Genomic DNA, 23,880 nt, shown 5'->3' with positions numbered 1-23,880 from the left:
TGAATATCATGCATTCAGCCTTAAAACTAATGTTTGCTGCATGAATTGGTCTTGATTTGAGTGACAGCAGGACAGAAGCAGCATACAAATGGAGTGTAGTTTTGTAATTGGTCTGTAGAATTGAACTACAGACCAAGGGCACCTGTTGGTCCCTGTACAGAACAGCTCTCTGTTGAAGTCTGTGGAATATAGTATTTAATCTGTAAGTCAGGCCACTGAGTTTTAGCCCCCAAAATTTCAGCCTAGTCTGCTGCTTGAGAGCAAAGATGTGGATTCCATTAGATAACTGGACCTAATCCAAAGCCTGTTGAAATAACTTAAGAGTTTTCTGTGTTTTAAATGGAATAAGCCTGTTTTTAAAGTGCAGTTATTTGAATTCATAAAAAAGAGTTACTTTGCAATATTTCCTTGATTACCCTTCTCCCTTAAGATTTTGAATAGTGAACATTTTTATGGCACTGTACAATTCATATCTCACTTCATGGTGTCCCCACGAATGGCTGCAGATGCTATTTTTGGTTTACCTTTTTATTTGAACTGGAAATGTTTCAGTGACTTTCCAAATGTTCTGAGCTCTTCACTGGCAAAAACCATTTACAGGCAACGATGATCAAATGCACATGTTATGGCTGAGCCTGGCTGCTTTAATGGATATGTTTGTCATTTTCCTTTCACCCTCAGCTTTATATTCAGGCCAGACGCCCTGAGAATCTGACCTTATCCATTGCCAGAGCAGCATACCATTCCCATCCCTTGCGGTTGCAAGGCGTGAACAGAGGAGCACCATACCAGCAGTACCAGCCTGTCGTCATGCTCGAGCAGGCTTATATCATCCAGTGGGACGGCAGAGCACCTGAGGATATTATCCTGTATCCGATAAACTTCAACAGGTACTGCCCTATGTTGTTAGAAAATGTGCTGTCTTCAAAAGGTCTGGAGCTTTAACAATTTCCCAGGTTATTCACAAGTGACCTTTCAAATGTCTCAGCAATTTCTGAGAGTGTGGAAGCAAGGTGTTAATGGCTGGCACTTATTAATGTAAAGAGATGCTTCTGCTTTCACTTTATTCCAGCTTTTTTGATGTGCAGAGACGTTTCTCTTTCCAGAAAGTTTTGAAGCAGAATCCAAGTAAGTCCTGGCCTGCTGTCCCTGAAATCCCTCCAGAAGAGCTCTGGCTCTTGTTCATTTGTTTGTACTAGTTGCTGCACACATAATTTATCTCCCATATGTATAAAGTGCAGAAATACATCAGAATGTGCACAGAGCTTTGCATCTTCTATAATCCAAACAGCACTGCAATAACTGTTTCTTTTTACCTAAAGTTTTAAAATGTTAGGACTCAGTACAGCAAAATTGTAGGCTGTGCTGTATTTATTTCCCATGTTTTCTTCCAGTGCTCTATAAAAGCAGGGTATATCCATTTTAGATACTACTTTTTTCCCTTGCAGTCTGTTTCATTTTGCATGATTTCATTTATGATTTTTAGTACTGTTCTTCTTACTTTAGTGAAATTACTTGTGCTTTGCACTGGTACAACTGTTAGGAGAGAGTCCTGCAATCCAGCTTAGCTGTGATAGACATTGCCATGGTTTGCACAGATAAGGTGCTGCAAGGGATGAGCACCACAAAACAACCTGGCCATCACCTTGGGTTCTGCAGTTTATGTGATTCCTCAGTTACTGATAAAAACACAAGACAATGAAAGGACAGAGGTATGCAAATGAAATCTTCCCTTATTACACACAACCCAGCCACACGGAGGCTCAGATTTGCCAAGCAGGTTTTAGATAGTTGACATGAAAGTAGTCAGAGGTACCGAGGACATGAAACAACACGTACCACTAGTAAATCTGGCAGGTTCCCAAGTCCATCCAGTATTATCCACCAAAGCCCACATCCACCCGCTGCTCCTCCAGCAGAGTGTCACTGCTGTGGTTTTAGCTTAGAATAGTCTTGGCAAAAGCTTGAGCTCTGTTTAGTTCCCCTGAACTTTGGAGCTGAAGAAATTCGGGGAAAAATACTGTCCTTAGTTCCCATTGTGAAGCCCCATGGGAATGTAACTGAGAAGGGCAATGTTTCTTCTTTATACACACCCATTATAGCAAGTGACATATACCTGGTCCTCTTGATTTAATGATGTAGTAGCTGTAGGGTCATGACGGAGTCGATGGAGTATCAGTGTTTGGACACGCCTGTCGCAGAGGAATTGTTAGAATTAAATCACTGTTTTCTCTGTTGATATATCTTTGTGCACTTTAAGGAAGAGGAAAACCCATTATGCACTCACGGACAAGCTGAGCTTTGCAATTACTATCTGTCTTAAAATGATTAGCTATTTCCTTGCAATTGCAGAGCTAAGTCTTCTGCCAGGCAACTGGTAGTTACTCTATCACTGTGCCAATTAATACTTGCCAAAACTTTGGCCCATGGTCTTCAAGCACAGATTCAAATTTGAAGGCAGCACTGGGTCTTTGGTAAAACTCAGCTTGAAGTTTAGCTCTAGTTCAAGCAATAGCTTAACTACATTTTACTAGTGAAAACCACAATGTGGTTGAGGTTCTCTTTGTCTTGTGTGAAACCAGTTATTTGAACAGGGCAAAGGTTTGTAGATTTGTCTGATCCAGAAACAGTTGGCAAGGTATGCGTTTTGAAGAACTGTAAACAAGAAATACACTGTAATGAAGGAAAACCACAATTTTGCTTCATTCCATTTAGAGCATCTTGCTAAGAAATAATTGGGAATGAAATGTGTGGCTGCTCTGTGTACACTTCAAGTATGCTGGATGCTAAATAATATAAGACTTATGGCTGATGCAATGGTAATAGCGAAATCTCCAAACTGCATGCAAAAACATGGAGAAAGGAGATTCCCGTGGAAGGGTAAAGGAATTGAGGTGAAAAGGGGATTTAGGAGTTTGAAGGAAAACAAGTGCCTGCCGAAGCAGTTCCATGTATGACTTTTATTAAGCATTATATTCCAATAATTTCTGGAATGGAAGAAATTTCAGATTGTGGAGCCTAGAGTAATCAGAGTTAGAAAATGAGGGAAGACTTTTACCTGTCTCAAGTGGCTTTATGTTTTGTTTGTTCTTTTTTCATCCAAAATACTGAATAATCTGCCAAAAAATGAGGTCTTGCCATAGTAACATCTATGCAGAATATGTGATGCAAACCAAAACGTGTTTGATGAACTCCAATAGCAATATTCTAGGATTAATAATTGCAGACATAATCTGAGTGAACAATTAAACTATTTTTAGTCTTGTCATTGTAAAATGATGGATAGATATATCCAAGATGCTGCCTTTGCAGCTAGACAGCCCTCATGCTTCTGGAGTGATTTGCTCTACACCGGCTAAAGGAAGGTCAGAGGGGAAATAAGGAATTTGACAGGGAGATGTGTACCAGGATTTGGATTTCTGTGGAGGTCAGGCATAGCACTGATGTTGAGTGCTTGCATGATTAACGCTTGCCCTGCCTGTGAAGCACTGTAGAAAGACCCAGTAGAAGTCATGCCAGTTCAGTTCTATTGAAAGACTGGACCGTCCAGATTCCTGGGGTGGGCAGGAGCTGGTCGGGATGAATTCACACGACTCAGCTGAAATTGGCAGCGCTGCTTTCTGCGAGCTGCGAATCCTGTCCAGTGAGTTCAGAGGCATGGCTCGGGTGGATTTACTCAGCGGAGGAGGACAGCAGTTAAAGCACAGTCACTGAGCAGATCTTTTTCTTTCCGTCGTGGTCACCTGGAGGGTTGCTGCAGTACTTGTGTCTTCCTCGCACGGATTCAAACAGTGTTTAGGGTAATTCTTCAGTTTCTTCACTTTCATCAAAATAACGTAGCTGAACCAAACAAAATTGCTGTGTCTCCATGTGCTGCCATCTGCAGCCACGTGGTGCAAATAAGCGATTTAACGCACGCCAACTTCCCTTCCAGTGAGAGATGTACTTGTTCGCATTTGCCAGGGTAGCTGTGTCACTAGCTGACTGATGGGCAAATATAAAGCTGTGGTGGAGACCTACAGACTGTTGTCAGGCTGCTGGGGAACATAGCTGTCTCAGCAGAAATGCCTTGTTAAGCTATAGACAGGGTTGTCTGTCTAATGACTGGGTGTTTCCCTGTGAGGATGAGAAGGCGGCTGGGTATTGATGCTTCTGGAAAGAAGTAATGCAGGACAAGTAACTTCTGAATGTTTTGGCAAGTGAACAGAAGGAGAGCACCAGCTGGAATTTTAATGATCAGGAATGAAGTGTGTTCCAGAACCAGTCCAGATCTGCTGAGGATTGCTCTCGTCGGGCATAAAGCATGTGTGAAACCTTCATGGAAATCTCAGATTCCTTCTCCATGGGTTTCATTTCTTTGTTGGAGTGGTTTATGCCCCCTCAGAGCTGTTTGTATGTTTTCTTGTTTGTTTTTTTTTTCTGCTTCACACAAGCATGAGAATTATCTGTAAGACTGAGTTAAGGACTTTCCTCAAAATTACTATCCTGAAGCTCAAAGGCCCGCAGAGAGCATCAAACTTGTTATGAGAGGGGAAGAGGCTGGTAAGCCAGGAGCAGAGAACGGAAAACATTATTTGGTTGCAAGTAAATGCCTCCTTTCAGGTGCTGGAAAACAGTAGAAAGATTGGCACTTCATACAATAAGAAAAGTCAGAAATGAAGTCCTTCAATTTAATGACCTAGGCTTTGTGCCTGTGCAAATTTTTTAATCGCAGAAGAAGCTGAGGCAAATACTATTATCAAAGGCACCGTGCTGTTCAGTAAATCAGCCAGTCTTCTTTGTGCTATCAGCACATCTAAAGATAAGCATTAAATCTCCTCAAAGCACATATCTGAAGTATAATGTAATAAGTTGTGTTGCTGAAGCAGCCTGAAAAGCACTGGCAATTAGATTAAACATTCCTTGTTTTTAATGAGTACAGGCAAATATCTCTATACTTGGTCTGTTAAGGGTGAGAGGGAAGGGTTTTCCCCTATTAGGGATCTCTGCTGTTGTTCAACAGAGAGAATTCAGGGAAATGTGAGCAGTGAATAGTATAAAGAGGGTATTTTTTGTAGGTAGATTGCCACAGTCCTGCAAGCAGGGGCTTTCGTTTGTACTGCACCTCTCCTGACAGATGCTGGCTCCAAGGACAGTGCAGGGCAGCCTTCCCCAGGCTCTCTTCATCGGCACCCTCTTAGCTTCACCTGGAGGAGTACAGTGAGGTTCATAATATTGATGGTCTTTGGTGCCTTGTTGCAGGAGTTGGATCCTTATGAGGGCCTTTAAAAATATATATATATATATTGGCAGGGGAGGGCCAAATTTCTTGTCAACAGCAAACAAAAGGGCAGATGTCCATGTGTGTGCTTGGGCACGTGTCCAGCCTTTCCCCTGCTGCTGTGTTTGTGCAGGGATGGGCACAGGTGCACTGCTCAACTCCTGTATTTGCTAGGCTGGAGTTCTGCAGCACAGCTTGTTATCGTATTCACCAGTGAATATTCTTAATTATCTGAAAATTCAAGGGCCTGGAATGAGCTTGTGTCTAAATTCTTCATTAAAAATAGTGGAGCCTTTGAACACTGGGTGATAAGAAGCCTCCAGGATGCTGCAACCCATCCAAAGGTGGAGATTTCACTGCACGCAAACTTATGCAGCCCATGCCTGCACTGAGACTCTGGGGGACTTGTTATATTTGTGTTTGTCAGCATTGTGTAGGTAGGTGTTTTTCCTACAGCTTCTTATTCAATGCCGGTCTGATTCATACTTTCAGCTACTTGTCATTTTTGCGATTAAATTCCTTAGCGGTGATAAGGTCTGGAGGAAAACAAAGATAATGAGACAAGGCTAGAATGTGCTTGTTGCAGACTTGCCCAGTTTATGGATATTTCCTAATTTTTTTCTTTTTCAGATTAGTTCTAAGTGAGCTTTTCCTCTTGCTTCCCAGATTGATAAATGCACAGGAAGGCAAAATTAATATTTCAAAGTGGAGCTAACAGTTTAAGGCTGTGACTACTTTCTTGTTCTTGTAAGTACATGAGTTCTAACCTCAATCCTCCAGATCTGGTTGTAATACAAGTAACACCAGCACCGTTTCCAATAATAATAAGTAAAGTGCTACTTGGGTTTCATAGCCTGTCCCTCCTGATAACATCGGTAATGCAGAGTTAATCATCCACACATCACAGAAGTCAGCAGATATATTTGAATTCCCTTCTGTCTATTTAAATCCCTTAGATTACCCACAGGTCAACCCCTGGGTGAAAACCACAAGATATTTTTTAAAAAATTGGAATGAAGTGAAAGCATTTGCCAGAACACCAGGTTGCAGATTGCACCATTTTAGTACAACTGGGCCAAAGCGGGTGCTGACATTGCCGTGCTCAAGTGATCCTAAAGTCCCGTCTTTGCCTCCTCGCCTTCATCCATTGCTGCTCGCTGTTGTCCGTGGCTTGCACTTGCAGCTGGCCCGGTGGCAGCAGCCAGGATTAACAAGGTGACTCTGAGGAGAGATGTCCTTCCTGAGCTGATCATTTTACAGCATGAATTAGAGCAATCTGAGTGTCAGACAGTCCCAGATGGCCATGGCAAACCCAGCTGCTCGTCACTTTGAAGCCTGGCACATGAAACCTGGAGGTTTTTCCTTGCTTTCACCCTTCTCCTGGCCCACAGAGTGGGGCTTGGGGCTCCTCAGGGCCACCAGCCTCTCCTGACCTGACGTGCATCTGAGGCACAGCAGCAGGAAAATACAAAATACACAATAGTCAGCGATAGAGTACTTGGGATTGCATTAAAAAAGATACAAATTGAACTGGGATGTGTTTCCTCCATGAAAGCATGTAGGGTGGGAAAAAAGATGATAAGATGACGTACTGTATTTAAATGCAGGAAGTTCTTATTTTTGCTTGAATACAATTGTCTGTGAGCCAAATGCTGGCTGAGTCAGACCCTGGTTTCATGAGTATTAGCAGAAGTGTACCTCAGGGCAGGATCCCTTCCATAATTTGTTGAGCTTCACAAAAGCAAAAAAATCATTCTTTTTGCCTAAGGAGGCACGTGGGTAAAACAAAAAATTTTAATTTATATTAAGAGATGGCCTATGCTTTTGAATTTTTAATGGCATTTCCTAAATGGCAACATTTAGGAAAGGCATTTAAATCCCAATACACACAACTCTAGTTAGCTAAACACATACCTAACTTGTTACTATCCCCACAGCAACCGGCCTTCCAGAAGAGACTATCCTTAATAACAAGGTCCTGAAAAAAATTGCTGGGTGTTCGCCCAGTAGTCGTGTTTGTCATTGCGGGGGGTTTGGATGTGTTTAATGGACTTGAGTTGAAGGCAGAAAATTAAAAAGAAATCTAGAAAAAGAGAATGAGCAAGTGACAGCTGCAGGCAGCTGGCGGGAAACGTGGGTTCAAGGAAAAGTGCTTGAACTGGGAGAAAGTGGTAAGGACATGGCCAGGTTCCTTGCAGCCCTTCCTCCACTCTTCTCAGCACCTGTGGGATGTGTGGGTATTTCTTGCCCCATTTTCCCCACCAGTGATGCTGGTTGGAGAGGAGCTGGCTTGTCCTGAAAGCAGGTTTTGTGCCAGAGGAGATTCAGCCTGATGCTGGGCAGGTGGTTGTGAGGTTGGGAGATGTTTTTGGAGAGAAAAAAACAGCTGTATCCTGACTAAGAGCAAGGAGCATTGACCTCCTGAGATTTGTTCTCAGGATGGGTTGGAGACTGAATGGTGGCTTTGCTTTTTTTTTGTGTTTTGAAGTTCAAAATTCAGCCAGAGAGAGGCAAACTTACCAAAGCAGCGTGTGGGGATTTCTGCTTGGTTCCCATATTATGAACAGGAAAGATTCAAATTCCCAGTTGTCTCACTCCCTTTGAAAGTTCAGCTCACGTAGATGTTGACCAAAGTGTCAGAGGAGTTGTTTTTAAATAGGAGTAATGACAGTTGGGGGAGACTGACTCACTGAATGGAAGTCTCTTTTTGAGCCTAAGGAAAAAATAAGTAATTTTTAGTTGTACTCCATGGCATTCCCTCATTCACTTACCCCAGATTTTCATCAGTGAGATCAGGATTTGGATTGCGCTCTTCCATGGTCATCAGCTACGAGACAGACCATGTCAATAAACATGGTGGAGCTGTTTTCTGGATTAATATTCATCAGGTTAGAGGTTCCCTTTGCTAAAATATAGCCAGGATTGACATCCAGCCTAACCAACAACCCCAGCATCAGATCAAACCCATTTGCCCAGGACTGATATTCCATTCGATGTAGTCAAGGGGCATGTTCACAACATTGAACAAGTGTTATTTGTCTTCTTCCAGGCAGTGAGAGTCCCAGGCGTGCACTCTTTCTATGTTTATTCCAGCCAAATCTCATCTCCAAGTTACATGACTCACTTTACATCCCACCACTCGCAAAAGTCTCCCCTCCTTTGCCTGCTTGATCGCATTTCTCTGAGTGGCTTTGCCTTTGGGAGTTTGGAGTTGAACTGGGGGGATGTTCTGAGGGTTGTAAATGAGGTATGTATGTGTGTACGTGCAGATCTGTATCTACCCCATGTCCAAGAACAGGAAACCTCTTGCCTGCTTTTTTGCATTTCCCTCATCCTTTTTTGCTTTTGCTTATCCCAGGAAACCTGCTCATTGCCAAAACATATGCATACTTTTTTAACACTTTGTCAGATGTTTTTGCTTCACCTGAAAGAGCCAGAACTGCAAATGCCAATATCCTGGTGAAAAAAGAAAGGCTTCTTGGGTTTGTTTCGTCCAGCCATTTCCAAAAGGAAATAAACAGGCTGAATACATTCATAAAAATCCATGAAACACACTGTGGGGATTGTTGAATGACAGTATCAGAGGGGCAGAAGTGTCAGGTTTTATACATGCTGGTGTTGGCAGACTCTCAAAAATTTTCCAAGTGATGTTCGAAACTGTTAGGACCCACTAAGCACTGACTTTTTGCTAGTGCATATTTAGCTTTTCTCCTTCAAATGCCAGTTGGGTTTTTTTTTGGTAAAAACACATAGTAAAATGTTGGCCTGATTAAGAACAAAAATTAAAAAAAAAAAAGAAGAATGTTCCTTACTTATAAAATGAACTGAACTTTATCTCTAGAAAAGGCTGTCAGCACAGTCGCTTAGTCTTGGAGTGAAAATATCTTAAATAGCTCAAGTTAGTTTCCTACACATGTTAATATGACTTTGACTTAAACTGACAGCTAATTCCAAAGTCAGACCTTCCACCTGACAATATTTTTATTTTTTCTCTTGCAAGAAACTCCTAAGAATGAAAGTTTTAAAAAAAAATAATCCTGTGTATTACTACATTGGATAGCATTTTGTTTATCGGTAGTCTGACTTCTACCCCTTGTGTTTTAAATTATTTTTTCCCCCTTTTTTGTGCTGGTCTTTAAGCATAAGAGCATCTAAAGCTACAGATGTTCCCACAGCATTCAGGCAGGGGTCTGAAATTACTCTGAATTCATAATTTGGGATCTACTGTGAAGTCAGTGTTTTCTTTTCTTGCTAGTGCTGTGTGTGTCCCTAAGCCTCCGGGTCACCTGCAAAGGTCCCAGCTAACATGCCAATACTGAGAGCGGCACAACAAGGACTTAATGCCCTACAAGATATTTAGGCTGGTTCGAATTTTTCTTATTCTGCCTGCAAATATTTACTCCAGAGTAGCAGCTGGTAAATAAGACAGAATTGAGAGGCTCAAGCAGAGAAATAAAGCAGAAGCCAGAGTTTATTGACCACCCTGAAAGAGAGGAAGGCTTCCTGCACTTGAGATCCAGCCCGGAGGTCCTTGGTGGCCAGTGCAGTGGCTGAGAAGGGCACATGCCCACCTGTTTTACTTTGAACTCAACATCCAAGATGTCCCATGCCTGATTACTGCTTGTTGCATGAAGTTGCATTTCTCCTTCAGTTTTGGCAATGGCTGGAGAGCAGGCATCTGACCCCCATCCGCTGGCCGCTGCAAGGCGGATGGTCCGGTGGACCATCCTGCAGTAGTGCTGATGTTTCTTTCTTTGCTTTTCCTGGAGATGGTTGAGCCAATCAGCGAGGTATTTGGGAGGGTTTACGGTGGATTTTGTACAAGCTGAAGAAACAGAACTGAAGTAAAGGACTAAATAGGAAGCTGTTAAAAGACTGCTAAATTAAAGAGAAAAAAACCACCTTATTCTTTCCTATATTTACATAAAGGATAACTTCTGATACCTTCCCATGTCTCCTCCCAAGCCCTTTGTTGTGGGGATGTACTTGTTTCCATCTCTTCCTCCACAAACTCCAAAGTAGGTGCTTTTCATTTGATATTTTCAATCTTGACATAATTTATTTCAGCATTTCACTCAGCCTGCTCACGTGCACACTCGACTCTAGCACTCATATTCCCAAATGTCCTAGCAACTCAAGACGGTCACAGCTGTGGGTTTTTTCACACTTTTTTTTTGTTTCTTTCACCCTCCAGTTTCTTTTTCTAATTCCTTTCTTGTTCCCTAGAGATGTGGCAGTCAGTGTAGCACAGCACCAAAGCTGGTTCCCAGCATCTAAGGGAGATGACAAGCCCTTTTTGTAACGGTGCCTTCAGGGGATGAACTGTGCTAACGCAATGCAAATCACCCTTATAAAACAGCCAAATGTCTTGGGACTCTGTCCTAAAAATATTCCACAAATATGGCTCTGGTGCATTTCTTTCATTTCCTCTAGTCAGAGGCCAAATCATCTGAAAATATATCCGTTTTCTAGCTGTCCTGTGTTATGACACAGCTGGAGTTGGTTAAAATCTAGAGGGCAGTATCTGGCTTAAGCTGATGGGTCTTTGTGCGACTTTGATTTATTATTCTGGAACAGCCTGTCCCCTCTTCCATCCTGTAGATAACTTTTTTTGTTTGTTTTAATGAGAAAACCAGAAAAAGACTGAAATAGCTTTGCTTTTGTGCTCTCCATGTGTAATGCAAAGTAGAGATCTAGGCATGCAGATTCCCAGATTTCTCCAAATTGAAGCTATTTCCCCCCATTTATTACTCCGCAGGCAGGGATGGGTGGCAGGTCATTTCAGGGGAGCCTTTGGAGAAACTCTGTCTTCCTGAGTTTTGTAGGACCCAGAAAGACAGCTGATGAAGGTGGTATTTGTCTTTCTCTAAGCCAAATTTATATTCTTGCATTTTTACCATGAAGTCAGGTAGTTAAAAGAATACATTCAAAACCTGGATGGTTTTGCTAATATAAGTAAAGCTAACCACAGTACTGGTTCAGGCACCTTGGTGTGGCATGCTGAGCCACTTCAGAGGGTGGAAAGGAAAAAAAAATAATTAGGCTAATTATCTTGGTGTTCAGTTTTTCTTTTCAAGTGTAAATTTCTCGTAGCTTTCTGCTTTGCACAGTACCTGTGCATCTCACAGACAGAAAAGGATGTCAGGATCTTTTGCGGAAGATCCGTCCCATCAGTATCCAAACTGCATCATAGCTGCATCTTTTGGCTCTGAGTCTTGTAATGAAGGTTTCTAGTTTGGAGCCAGTTTTTCTCTCCATGAGGGTGGCGATGCGAATCACAGGATAAAGGAAATCCATGGGGGTAATTTTTTTTTAAAATTGTGCATGCCGAAATTGTGGTAGACAAGAGTTAAAACATGATTTAACTTTACCCTTAGTTATTCTAAACTGACATTGAAGAAAGAGCTAGGGAGAGGGAGGTTTTAATGGAAACCATAATAATAAACTTTGCTGTAAAGTGGAGGAAGCAGGTCTCTTTAGACCGTGGCTCTGGTTCAAGTCGGAGATTACTTTCTAATTCCTGAATCTGTGCCCCCGGTGAAATGTCTGCTGGATGCCGGTTCCCTCTCCCGCAGCAGCTCTGGATGAACTAAAACGGGCCCCAGCTGCCTCAGGAAATGCAAGTGGGTATGTGACTGGTTGTACCTCAGCCTTATGGGGCAAGGAAGAGAAAATCTCTGGTTTTAAGCCATCCTGGCACCTGACTCAAAGTCCTCTGAGGTCACCCGGGGTCCCTGGATCAGACCTTTGTAATAAGCAGCCGTTGTTTCCAGACAAAGCAAAAAAAAAAATCTGATTTTCTTTGGCTTTGAGGATTTGTTGTGTTTTTTAAAGGAGGAAGAGAACCTCAAAGGACATTTCTTTGTTTTCCCCCGAAGACTGTACTCTTGGCTGCAGACCATCTCTCTTGTACTCAAGCCCTTAAGTGCATTTTCTCTCTTTCCCCCGCCTCCCCTTTTTGCCAACAGAGGAGACTGGCTGCATGTTGCCCTCTGCTATCCCAGGGAAGCTGTTTTCCAGGTGGTAGCTGATATCTACCAGCGACGGACAGGGACGGTGCACAGCGTAAAGCACTACCTCGCCGCTCCTTCCCGGGCCAGTGCTCTCAACGGGACCGGCGAGCGGCTCTTCTACTTCGACAGAGCATCGGGGTGAGCCTTGCATTGCCCCTGAATGGGCAGCAAATTCTCAGGGTCTTTCTCTTACCAGCCACAGCACCACCTTTCTCTTTCTCATAGTTAAAATTCAGGCCCATCCATCTTGCATGGTCTTTTCACAGATTTCAGGTCAAAATGGATTTACAGGCTGGAGTACCTGGGGTAGGTCTAGGTCTGTATCACCGAGCAGCGATTTGCGTTGCCGTTAAGAAAATGGCTGGTTTCTTGGCTGGAGTTAGCTCCTTTGAGGCATCCCTGCTGCTCAGATTGCTGCAGGTGTGGGTGCAGTGTAAATATTTGTTAAAATCCATTGCCTCCTGAAGGGCCATGAAAATGAGCCCTCTCGTGACTGATGCAGCTCCAGCACTGAGATAGTTTGGGAAGTTTCAACTTCTTCATATTCCCATGAAGAGAGATTTCTAAAATCATCACATTCTAAAAATTAGATTTTGTGAAAAAAGGAGAGCACCATAGTACATCTCTTATTTTGAAGGCATGAAGAGAGTCCTAGAGATCTTGCACTAACTTTGTAAGACTCTAGGACACCTTTGGTTAAAAAAACATATTACGAAACTGTGTTTCTCAGTCAGCTAAAATAGTTAGGCAGGAAAAAAGTGTTTTGTGGTCTAACCATGGGTCCCATGATTCTTCACCTGACTAAGTAGCTACTTCAGGAATCAATCCACAAATGCCAGATTTGAAAATAAGATGGGATATATTTATTTATTCAACCATAACACATGAGCAATCAAATCCCGGAATGCCTTCCCTGCTAACCGGGCTCCTTGCTGATGTCCAGGTCTCTCTCGTCATAGGAATTGTGAAATAACAATTTGCTAATTAATCTTCCTTTTCTTTAAAAAAAAAAAAAAAGTTGCCCAAATTCTCTAAACAGGTTGTTTACTACTGAATAGTGGGGAAAATGGTTACACATGTGGGTCTGTGGGGGAAGAGTCATTAGATGCCAGCAGCCATCTGGACCTGGTACATGCAGATTGATGGGTCTAACCTAACTTAATTCTGGCAGTATCAGCCTTTTGGGTCTCTGTTTAATTCGACAGTGATTTTTTTTTTTTTTTTTTAGCCTTTCAGAGTACAGAAGTTACGGGATTGGCTTTTTTCTTTTCCTGTTGTTGTTTTTCAGACTTTATTTCATAATGAGTGGGATGTTTCCCCTTCTTTTTTTAACCCCACATGCTGGATCCTTGGAAAGGAACCAAGCTTACTCATTCTTTCTTCCAGATAAATAGAAATAAATATTTAGTTTTAAAAGAAATAGAATGAAAAATCCCTTTAAAGCTCATGTGTCTTTTTGATCCTAGAGCTGAACTGAGCTGTTTATATAATTTCCTCAGCCTGAATTGCAGAATGGACACGATTGAAAACATACTTAGAACAGCTAGAAAAAAAAATAAAAACGAACTTCGAAGGCCAGAAGACCTGGCTGCCTTTGAGCTTTTGTCATGCATGCCTAGGGCTAAGCTCTGCCTTTGGGCCCAGACCACGCAATGCAGAGAGCTGAAGGGGAGATGCTGATATTTCCAGGCAAGCCTATCTCCTGCTGCACAACAGCCTGGGCGCTGCTGCTGCTGGTTCTCTGGTGAGATGCCACCATGGCCAGGGACAGCGTGGGGTGCCTGGGGCTGGAGGGGGCATCTGCCCCACACCACGCTTGCCTGATGAAGGCAGCTGGCTTGGGCGTATGGGCTGCAATTGCTGCAGGTCTCCTCATGCCAGCATGAGAGGGGAGCTCGACTCGCATCCTTGCAGGACCCATTTTGCAGTGGGTGTGCATTATTATACCAGTCTAAGAGTTGGTCTGTGATGTTGGGAATGCAGTTTAGCAAGTGCAGATCCTGCCTCTACTCAGCTTGTCCTCTAGGCACACGGTAGCTCTGATCCCTTTGTTTGCTTTCCTTTGTAGGTACCTATTTGTTCACCTGCAAGCCCATGAAGCTCGGAAAGGACACAGTTACTGCTCTCAGAAAGGCTGCGAACGTATTAAAATCATGGCGCATATGTACCCAGGAGACTCCTGGAGCTGTGACCCAAACCCCTTCCCAGCGAGGCCAGCAACTTCCCAGCGCCCCGTGTCCCAGCACCCGGCTGGGCTGTGCAGGGCGTGTGGGGCCCCACAGGTACCCGCCGCGTGAAACAGCATCTCCAACATTATGGAGTGTATGTGCAGCCACATCAGGTCAATTCCTTTTCACAATGCATAAGGAAAAGCTGTAGGGAATTCCCACTCATGAGTCTGCCCAGCATCATGTAACCTGTGTCGAGGGAAGGATTTTGCTCTAAATCTCTGCAGCTTTTTCCACTATGCTTCAAAGATAGCCTCAAAGAAATTGCCCAACTGGCAGCGTGTGAATGCACGTTCATGGCACCTTTTTTCCCCATTGCTTTCTTTTAAACAAGAAAAAAGGACTCTTGAGAGGGCTCAGATTGGATTAGCTTTGAATTCCAAAGTTCGACATTGCTGCTGAATTTCAAACTGGGAAGTAATTCTGGTTAATAGGAACAACTGGAAAATTAAAGCCAGGTTCTCTCCTCATTTACTATAAATTCACCCCACTCTAAATCCTGTAGAATTGTTTCAAACTCATACAACTCTGCACTTGAGTTTATAGCCAGGCAAAATATATGAAATTCGTATTCAACTTTTAAACTCAGTGACAGAGTGACCATCAGAGGTCCCTTCCCACCCATATTGCCACGATCCTTTGATAAATGGTGTCTTAATAATGAGCACTCATTTGTGAACCAGGATCACAATTTGAAAAAAGAATTCTTAAAGTTTTGCGATCATATATACGAGCATTGGTACCTGGTGTCATTTTGTTGATAAAAACCAGTTAGCAAGCCAGTTTTTAAGTTTCTATCTCTGGTGTAATTGCAGCTTGCTATCACCAGCACACCCTCAGTCAAGTATATAAGGATCCAGATCCAGTCTCTCAGCGGGGCAGACATACAAAACCACTTGACATCTGCGTTCATTAAGGTATGCTGTGTTTTACCGCATTTGAAATGGTGATTAAACAGGGGAAACTTTATCTCCAAGGAAAGTTACAGCAAAATCTTGCTGAGCCTTGGCAGAAGGAAATGGGAAGTTCCCCTGGAAGAGGCAAGTGCATTGTTCTCCTTTACAATTAACTCCATTAAAGTCACTGGGAGTTCGTATTCTATTCAGATGAGGATTTGAGGCCTCAGGAAAAAAAAAAAAAAGGCCTTTTATCACCTCAGAAGAAGAATTAACACCACCACTCTAAAGTAGAGGAAGAGGGTGAAAAGCACACAAGAAGTCATTGTTTACAAAGGATGTGGGGAAAAAACACAAGTTTGTTTTTCTGATTTTCTCTGCTAGCTTTGCACTAAAAGATAAAAAATGACTATATTTCACTACTCAAGGGATTTGGAGCTGTCACATTGTCCCTGCATATGCCTTATATATTTGTCTAGATGGTGAAGGGTGACTGAAATCATGCTTGCAAGGACATTGTCCAGGCTTACATGCCTGTGTGCTGCTGAATTATAATTAATGCTAACAAATGTCAAGCAAAGCTGGTATAGCATCCTTAAGGAGTCTCAGCAGCCAAGACTTCTTGCCACATGCAATGGCTGCATCAACAAAAATTCATTCAAAACCGTTAGCAAGCAGTTGTTACTGGCGGCAGCATCCTCACCTGCAGTGAAGGGCAGAGACCCGCATGGGTGCAGCACTCGTGGGACCGGCGTAGTATCCTCAAAGTTTCTTTGCCTTTTCTAAAGCTTTAATGCAAAGTGTTGTTTTTCAAAGGAAGTTTTATTTCCGATACATGTACTCCTAGATGAAGTAAAAGCTGGGGTAGGCAAATGATATAGATTAATGTCTAAAGGAGGATTCTTAGCCTAAATCTTAAAAGGTGCAGGAAATTTGGAAATAAAGAAGTGAAGCAGAGGAGCCCGCACTACCAAAGCACATGTTTTGTTCTTGTTTTGCTGAATGAAATGCAAAAGTCAGAAATCTTTGACATTTATAATCCAAGCTTCCCCACGGACTGAGAGAACCGGGTGCGGCAGTGCCCGTGTGCTGGCTCCTCGGCAGACCTGCAGCATGCGGACGGGGACAAGACACACAGCAGGGCTGTTTCTTTTGCCAGCGGCTCACATTTAGGTCCGTTTGCAGTGGTGGTTGCTCTCTGCTCCGTGTGCATCCAGACTTTGACACACTTCCCAGGCTTAGGAGTATGAGACAGCCAGAATCAGGCAAAAGATTTAGTCTGTCTTTGCTCCTCGTCATTCCCCTCTGCCCACCCATGGCCCAGACATTCGTGTTTCCCTTACCCTTGACCCCCTATTGCATTCAGCATCCTCTGACATCTTGCAGAAGCCACTTTTTAACACTTAGCTCCCTCTTCCAGTCTGGCCCTTTGTTCCCAAGAGGCGTACACATGTCTCAGATCGATGGGATGTATCTGAGCTCCCTGGTGCCTGTGGGCATTGGATGACTGTGTGGATTACAGCAGTGTGTTGTGTATCCTGGGCTCAGCTTTCTGACAGCCTGACCCTGGTGTGCTGTGGCTCTCCTTGGTGGAGGCTGCATCCTCCCAGGCTGGGCTGTCCCCTGGGATGCTGGGGAGATGCACCAGTGCCAGGCACCTTTCTCAAAGGCCTTTGCCTTTCTAAAAAGAAATATCGTGGCACATCTTGAGAGATGTAACCTGAGGAAGAAGCCCTTGCTGTAGGAAAGGAGGAGAGTAGGAGCCATTTGTGCTACAACTTCTTTGAGGCACTGGGACAACCCTACCAAGAAGGAATATTTTGGTTTTGATATTTACATTTCCAGGGAAAACAAAATGTCCATGTGTCACTTCTATTCCCCCATCTGCTGTCTCAGCACCTCTCCCTTGCTCCGTGGTCAAGTCTGCTTTGCCAAGTGACAGTAATTTGCCTCACATGGAAAGAAACTGTATTAAGACTGAACGAGCATTTTACTCCCAGGATTCTTGGCTTCCCAAATGTATCTTCCTAATACACAAAAGATGCTGATGATCTCATTTCTCATGTTTTTGTACCCCATTGAGAACTAAAGGTTTTGCTTCCTCCTGCCACTGACCATCTATCAGTGATGTCACTTCATCTGTACTAATTACACATTTAAAATTACAGGGTGTACACCCTTGATACTTTCCTTGCTTGTAACTCCCTTATGGAGAAGCAGGATCAGAGGCTGAGGCTCCCCAGCCTGCCTCCATAAAACCTACCTCTGATTTTTGTTGCAGATAAACAACACAGTTTTCCTGTTCAATAGACGTGGGATATTCTTCGTGGTGCTGGATGCGTGTTCAGGAGCAGTTGTGAGTAGGCGGCACTTCGACACAGTTACTGGTGAAAACGCTGCCAGTGCAATAACTGATTATGTTCAAACATTTATAAAAGAGAGGTAAGCAAACTGCTGAGAGCCCAGTTCATGTAGCAACCCGTGGCTGATTGATAGACAAAGAAAGGAAAATGACCTACTTTCATAACCAAACCTGTGCTCTGAGGAAATCTGGCACAGATTAAATATGTACAAATCCCAAATATCACCCAGATAATAAGAGAAGCAGCGTCTTTCTCCCAGGATTGCACAGATTAGAGCAGACAGAAACAGGTTTTCTGGGAAACCAGCAATTCCTTCCAAATTAACCATTCATTTTCCAGCATGGAGTAGATAAGGTCCTTGCAATGACATTAGCAATCCTGTGCACCTACCCGGTGTCCAGCAATTTCCTGGCAGCCGATGATTCAGTTTTCCATTTCTGAAATGACTTGGTTTCTGTTTACTCTTACTGATTGTTTTTGCCTCTTGTGACAGATGAAAATCATAGGTGTGCCAGATTTTCCAACAGGACTTTTCTTGGGTGAGCCAATGAATAGACCTGCCTGCCTGCGGGCTCTGTTACCTTGCATGTGTCCTGGCAATGGTCTGGATCATCTCTGTTTGTGTCTGTCCCACATTCCTTGTGGTTTTACGTGTCACCACATAAACATGGAACAACAGAGATTTATAGATAAATTCTTGGCTGCTGACAGAAGCAGGTCAAATAACCAGAAAACAGACTTCCAGTCCAAAACATTTCTGAGCAGTTCATGACCAAAGATTTGAACACTCCTGACTTACGACATCTGTATTTATGCACACGAGTATGTGTGTGTATCAAACATGCATGAAGTGACGTATATCCATATGATGCCTGTACATTCAGTTTGATTTTCTGGTAGGAGGTGTGTTTGGCAAGTCTAGGCTTTCAGCTAAATGCACCCAGTTGGGCAACCTGTAATTTGTTGCAGGTACAATTCACTGGGGGCTGAAAGCGCATCTGTGAGGACCAAAGCCCAGCTGAGGCTTGACTGAAAATCAGACCCAGGATATAGATGGTTTCAGAGTCTCAGCACTGAATTTCTTCTGCAGCTGAGTGTCATGTTCCCATAACGCATGCAGTCGCATGCAGTCATTTGTGCTTGTTTTGATTCTGTGCGAAGCACAGGTTTAATTTAGGAACATTTAAACAGAGGCTTAAACTTAGGAAAGCTTATGTGTGATCGCAATCAAAAGGATTTAAGCATGTTCTTAAAGTTAAGCAAGCTCTTAAGTACTTTTCTGAATTGGAACTTCGAAGTCTCGCAGATATGTAATGAATTAATATTTTGCAATCGTGCAGTAATTATTGTCCTTCCTTTCAGATCACTTGTTCTTGTGTGCTCTAGAGATATTGCAGACGTGGTGGGGAGCTCTGAAATGTCTGTTTTTACCAGGTTAGGTTCAGCAAAGCCTATTGTCTTCCACAAGGAAGGTAAATGTATTTATTCTACCATATTTCTTTTACTTAAGAGTTACTGGTGTGTTTCCGTACCAAAAAAAGTGCACATACTTATATAGTGCTTATCAATCTCTTTCCTACTACAATATGCCAGTGTAACCTAGTAAAAACCTGTTGGCTTAGGGATGGTGAGAAGTAGGAGAGCTATGTTGGGGTTTTGACCCTACCTCACCGGTAAGAAGCTGCATGCTGCAAATTTTTCATCCTAAAAGGAGCTTGTTTTTCTATCAACAACAACAACAAAAAAGAATCATTTGATAAAGATTCCATCACTAAAATTCAATTGCTTTGCAAGGAAAACCAATCATAAACTGAAAGGTTGATGAAAAAGAAAATAGCCTGAAGCAAAATAGGAGCTATTATTTTTTTGGATGGAAGGAAGGTGAAATCACCAGTTTTGGAAAGTTCTACATTACAGTTTTACCTTGGATTGCTGCATGAAATCCTTTGGTGTCATCGGTCCAGGAAATCTATGCTGGGTTTCCTCTGGAAATCTAGGAGTCCAGATTTGGATGAATAATTTGGGCGATAAGGAAATCAGGAAAACAACCAGCCAGCTTGATGCAGATTTCATTTGCAATCTCTCAAGCAGAGATCAGATGGAAAATTGGCTGTATTTCCAGCTGCTTTTTTTTCTTGGGGATTTGGGGAATTTTTTTCCCTGCTGCTTTACTGAAATTTATATTGATTTCTAGTTCAAGTTTCAAAGCTCATTGCTATGACCGTTCCAGGGAAGGACAGCATAGTCTTTACAGCAGAGACAGTGATTTCACTTTGGTGCTTGTTTGACTCCCGAGAAACTGTTTTTTCTTTCATCCTTTTAAAAGTAAAAATTTGTGGGTTTCTTTTTTTTGTTTTTATCCTGAAACTTCATTACTTCATTCTTTCATCAAAGCCCTGAATACTTTTGAAAGGAATTTTTTTATTAAAAAGCAATCTTTTTTGTTTGTTTTGTCAAACTTTGTTCCCTGAACCACCTGTGACGCTCACTTGGGCGCAGCACTTCCAGGTCGGTTTGGAAGCTCAGTTCAGCCTCCAGCCCTGACTGCTCCTGGGGGACAAAAAGCAGCAAGTAGGGCCACCACCATCCTGGGGACAGGCTGGTTGGTGGCCATCTCCTTGCCCTGCCACGTTAGTGGCATGCTGGTGTCTGGTGGTGGGACTAAGCTGCTGCTGGCCGATCACATCCCGTCCCTGTTTTGCTTTTACTAAGGACAAGGGTGTTCACCCACGTGTCTGCCCTGATTTCCAGTCTGGGTAATTGTGTTCTGCTTCATGAGCTTTCTCCCGCTGATTCAGGTATGCACACTATTTGACTTCACAGCTCCAAAAGTGATCGCACACAGGACAGATTTGCGCTGGGGGGGCTGCATTTCAGGGCAGGCTGGAGCATTTCTCCCAAGTGCGTATTGCTTCTGCCAGGGATAATGCAAAAAAAAAAAACCCCGACCCTCTTGACCTTGGTGGGATCAAGATTTAGGGTCTTGTTGCCTGGTTTTGCAAAACCTTATTTAAATTAGAAGTGTTTACAGGAATAGTCTCGATCCAACCAGCTGCAAATAGCCTTGGGAGTCTTTGCAATGAAAAGCATAATATAAACACAAGACATTATTATTAAAATGGAAGAATACATAATGCCTTTGTATTTTGTGACAGCAGAGGACCAGAGCAATGTCGACTTGGGGGATAGTTTAGGCATAACAGGAAGAAACTGATGTAAACTAATAAAAGGAGGATTCAAAACGCCAAACCATTTTCATGTAGTCAAATATGAAAAAGTACCAGTCTTATTTAAAAATAAAGAGTAAAACAATATTCCTGCTAACTGACATCTGGGAACCTATCTTAGCTTATTGAAATACCTGCGGATCTGTGATGCAGTGAGGTTATGGCTTCAGTGAGGCTCATTCCCTCTTTCATTACCCTTTTTCTCTCTTAAATGTTCTGTTATTTTAATCCTAGGGAAAAAAGAAGGGCTAAGAAATTTCTGTGGTGTGTGGAGGGAGTCCATGCTCTGCTGCTAATAAGTGAACCGACCCATCCAGGGGGTCACTCTCTTTGTGTCTGTTTTTCAGGGAGTTTTGCCATGCTTGGCTATAAAGGACAAGCCAAACCCTCCTGGATTAAAATCCTTAATCATGCTGGTTATCAGAAAGCTGCTTCTCTGCAGCATTATGTTCCCCTGAAGCTGAAAGAATATCAGTGTCCAACTAATGTTGATGAATCACTAAAGTTCGCTTTTTCTCAGAACCACTCGGAGCACATCTCTGCAGAGCCCCTGGCACCCAGGGATTAGCATGGCAGGGGCAACACCAGCCAGGCAAAACCCGCCGCCTTCACCAAAACCTGCTCTTGTTTTATGGCATTGTACCAAACCGATGGTGTGTGTTTGTATATTTTATAACTAATAAATATGTTCTTATCTTACCCACTGTGGTAGACCTTTATTTTTCAAACAGTGCCTCACAGGGCAGAATAGGAAAAGCCTGTGGGCTGCCCTTCCCAAGGAGAAGTGTTTCAACATATCTATGATTTGGTATCAGAAGGTAAGTTTTAAAGGCAAGAGCCTGCTCTCCAGTGTCACAGGGACTGGAAATGAAATTTGGTGTGGAAACTTTAGCAACATCCAGGGAAACAGATGAACTTCAGCAGAGGTAGGGAATGCTCCCTTCAAGTCCTGTTTTATCTCCATTAATGTCTGCTTTTAAAAAACCTAACTGTCCATTTGCTGTGGCATCTTAGGTGAACTTGGTAACATCTGCTTGGTACGCATGCGGTGATCTTACGATAATATCTTCTAATCGAACTGAATATATAGGGTGCAACAAGGAGTTATAAATGTGTTTCTGTCTGTAGCTAATGACTGGTGAATGATGTTTATCCAACTGATGTGAACATTTAATTAAAGACCTGCAGGAATAAAACCCAGGATAAAGTATGTGCTGTGTAGGGTAAATTCTTGCGTTCCTTTCAGACAATGCTCATATTGACTTTCTGTTGCCATTGAGGACTGAAATACTGCCAGTATTAGTGGTTAATTCTCTTTGATTTTTTTGTTTATGCTGCTGCTTTGTGAAGTAAGGACAAAAATAGAGCTTTATATGCAAACTGAGAAACAACTGATGACCTCACTGACTACAGTTTAAGAACAAGTTATACTGAAATGATGACAGACTCATTTTGGTTTGAACATGATGTTATTTGGTGACAGCAGCGAAGGGGCAGGTGATTTCAGACTTCCCATGTCTTTGTCACACATGTTTCTCAAACAGGTAGGTGAAGGCTTTGTTACTAATGTCCCGTCGTTTCTTTGGAATTCTCAGAAATGGCCAAACACGTTGCTACAGGGAAAGGTTCGTGTTTTGTTGGCCAGACTTTTGCTCCCTGGTGAGTTAGTCGCTCTGGCATCCGCACACCGGCCAGCTGATATTGTGCCTCTGAGTGGGGACTGAACTCCTTGGCTGGGATGCTTGCTTCCATCAGACACATACCACCCAGTGGTCCTTGGATGTGGGGTGAGAGGACACCTAAAATATTTACAGGCATTGAAGGAGACCGTGGCTCCATCCCAACATCAGGTACGAGAGGTGCAAGTCGGATTTGGCCAGGGGAGAGGTCCTGGTTTGCTAGAAAGTGTGAAGAAATCTCTGATGCTGCTCAGTCAAGGTAAGACAGAGTGATGCACAGGACATCATGGGCCTGTGCTGGCCCCCGCATGGAGTGATGGAGACTGATGTCCTCGGTGGAGAAGTGGTACAAGAGCCCGAGTGGCTGAGAATGACACTCTAAGGAGCTCCCTGCAGTCCTTTTGAACTCCTGTTAGTACCTAATTGTTATGATTTCTGAGGCTGTGCGGGGGAAGAAAAGCAGGATGTTTTTGGCTTATGAGCGAAGCCCAACATTGGAACAAGTACTTATAGAGCAAGCTTTTAGCTTCTTGGAGATTTATTTGATAATCTGTGACAGGTCCAGACCATGGATCCCAATAAAACTTTGCAGAGCTCTAACCCCAGGCTGAGACTAAACAATTGGCAAAGGAAGAGCCTGGCGAAGGAAGGAGAGGAATGTGCCTAAAACTCTGAAAAATCTCTATTCCTCCTCCCGCCCTAGAAGGAGAGCAAATGGCAAATGTCCTGGAGAGGAAGGTGTGGAGCCGTGGCGAGCCAGATGCAAACAGTAAAGTACCACAAAAACAAAAAGAAAAATATTTACATCCTGATGCAGTTATTTGGGTAGTTAAAAGCAGCAGTTGGAAGAGGATTCAGGATGCTGTGATCCTCTTCAGCTACTGCACACACTTTCCTTACCTTGGGAGGGAAAAAAAGCCTTCAAAACCAGGGACACTCTGCAGAGGGTACAGTTCCTCCATGGAGGACCCTTGGGACATTCAAGATGATGTTTTCAAAGGCTACCGCTAACTTGGCATGCACCAGAAGTCTCTGTTTGTGAAGCTGCGGGGGTAAGTGTCGCGTGGGCGTTGCGTTTGTGGGAAGCTGTCGTATTCCTCCCACAGATTTCCTTAGCAGGAGGATCTCCACCCACATGCTGGAGTCTACGTGGACTGTGTGTGTCCACGTGGACCTGCAGCTAAGGCAGGTACGTTCAGTACATCTAATGCATT

The 23,880-nt window shown here is 43.1% G+C and overlaps 1 protein-coding gene across 1 annotated transcript in view; it reads left to right on the top strand.

Annotated features, from left to right (window-relative positions):
• LOC104165267 (transmembrane protein 2-like) overlaps window positions 1-21,555 on the top strand; it is a 48,552-nt gene extending 26,997 nt beyond the window's left edge. Inside the window, exons 14-20 of the mRNA XM_009704846.1 lie at window positions 682-890; window positions 12,229-12,411; window positions 14,342-14,555; window positions 15,317-15,418; window positions 17,679-17,839; window positions 19,123-19,232; window positions 21,335-21,555. Of these exons, the coding sequence (XP_009703148.1) occupies window positions 682-890; window positions 12,229-12,411; window positions 14,342-14,555; window positions 15,317-15,418; window positions 17,679-17,839; window positions 19,123-19,232; window positions 21,335-21,555 (1,200 nt within the window). The remainder of the gene's footprint in view (window positions 1-681; window positions 891-12,228; window positions 12,412-14,341; window positions 14,556-15,316; window positions 15,419-17,678; window positions 17,840-19,122; window positions 19,233-21,334) is intronic.
• The last annotated feature ends 2,325 nt before the right edge of the window (window positions 21,556-23,880 follow it).

The sequence above is a fragment of the Cariama cristata genome, unplaced genomic scaffold (assembly GCF_000690535.1).
Source record: "Cariama cristata isolate BGI_N322 unplaced genomic scaffold, ASM69053v1 scaffold2560, whole genome shotgun sequence".
In the NCBI taxonomy this organism is placed as follows: domain Eukaryota; kingdom Metazoa; phylum Chordata; class Aves; order Cariamiformes; family Cariamidae; genus Cariama; species Cariama cristata.
Note: the sequence above shows the minus strand (reverse complement) of the source record. Positions and strands in the feature narration are given on the sequence as shown.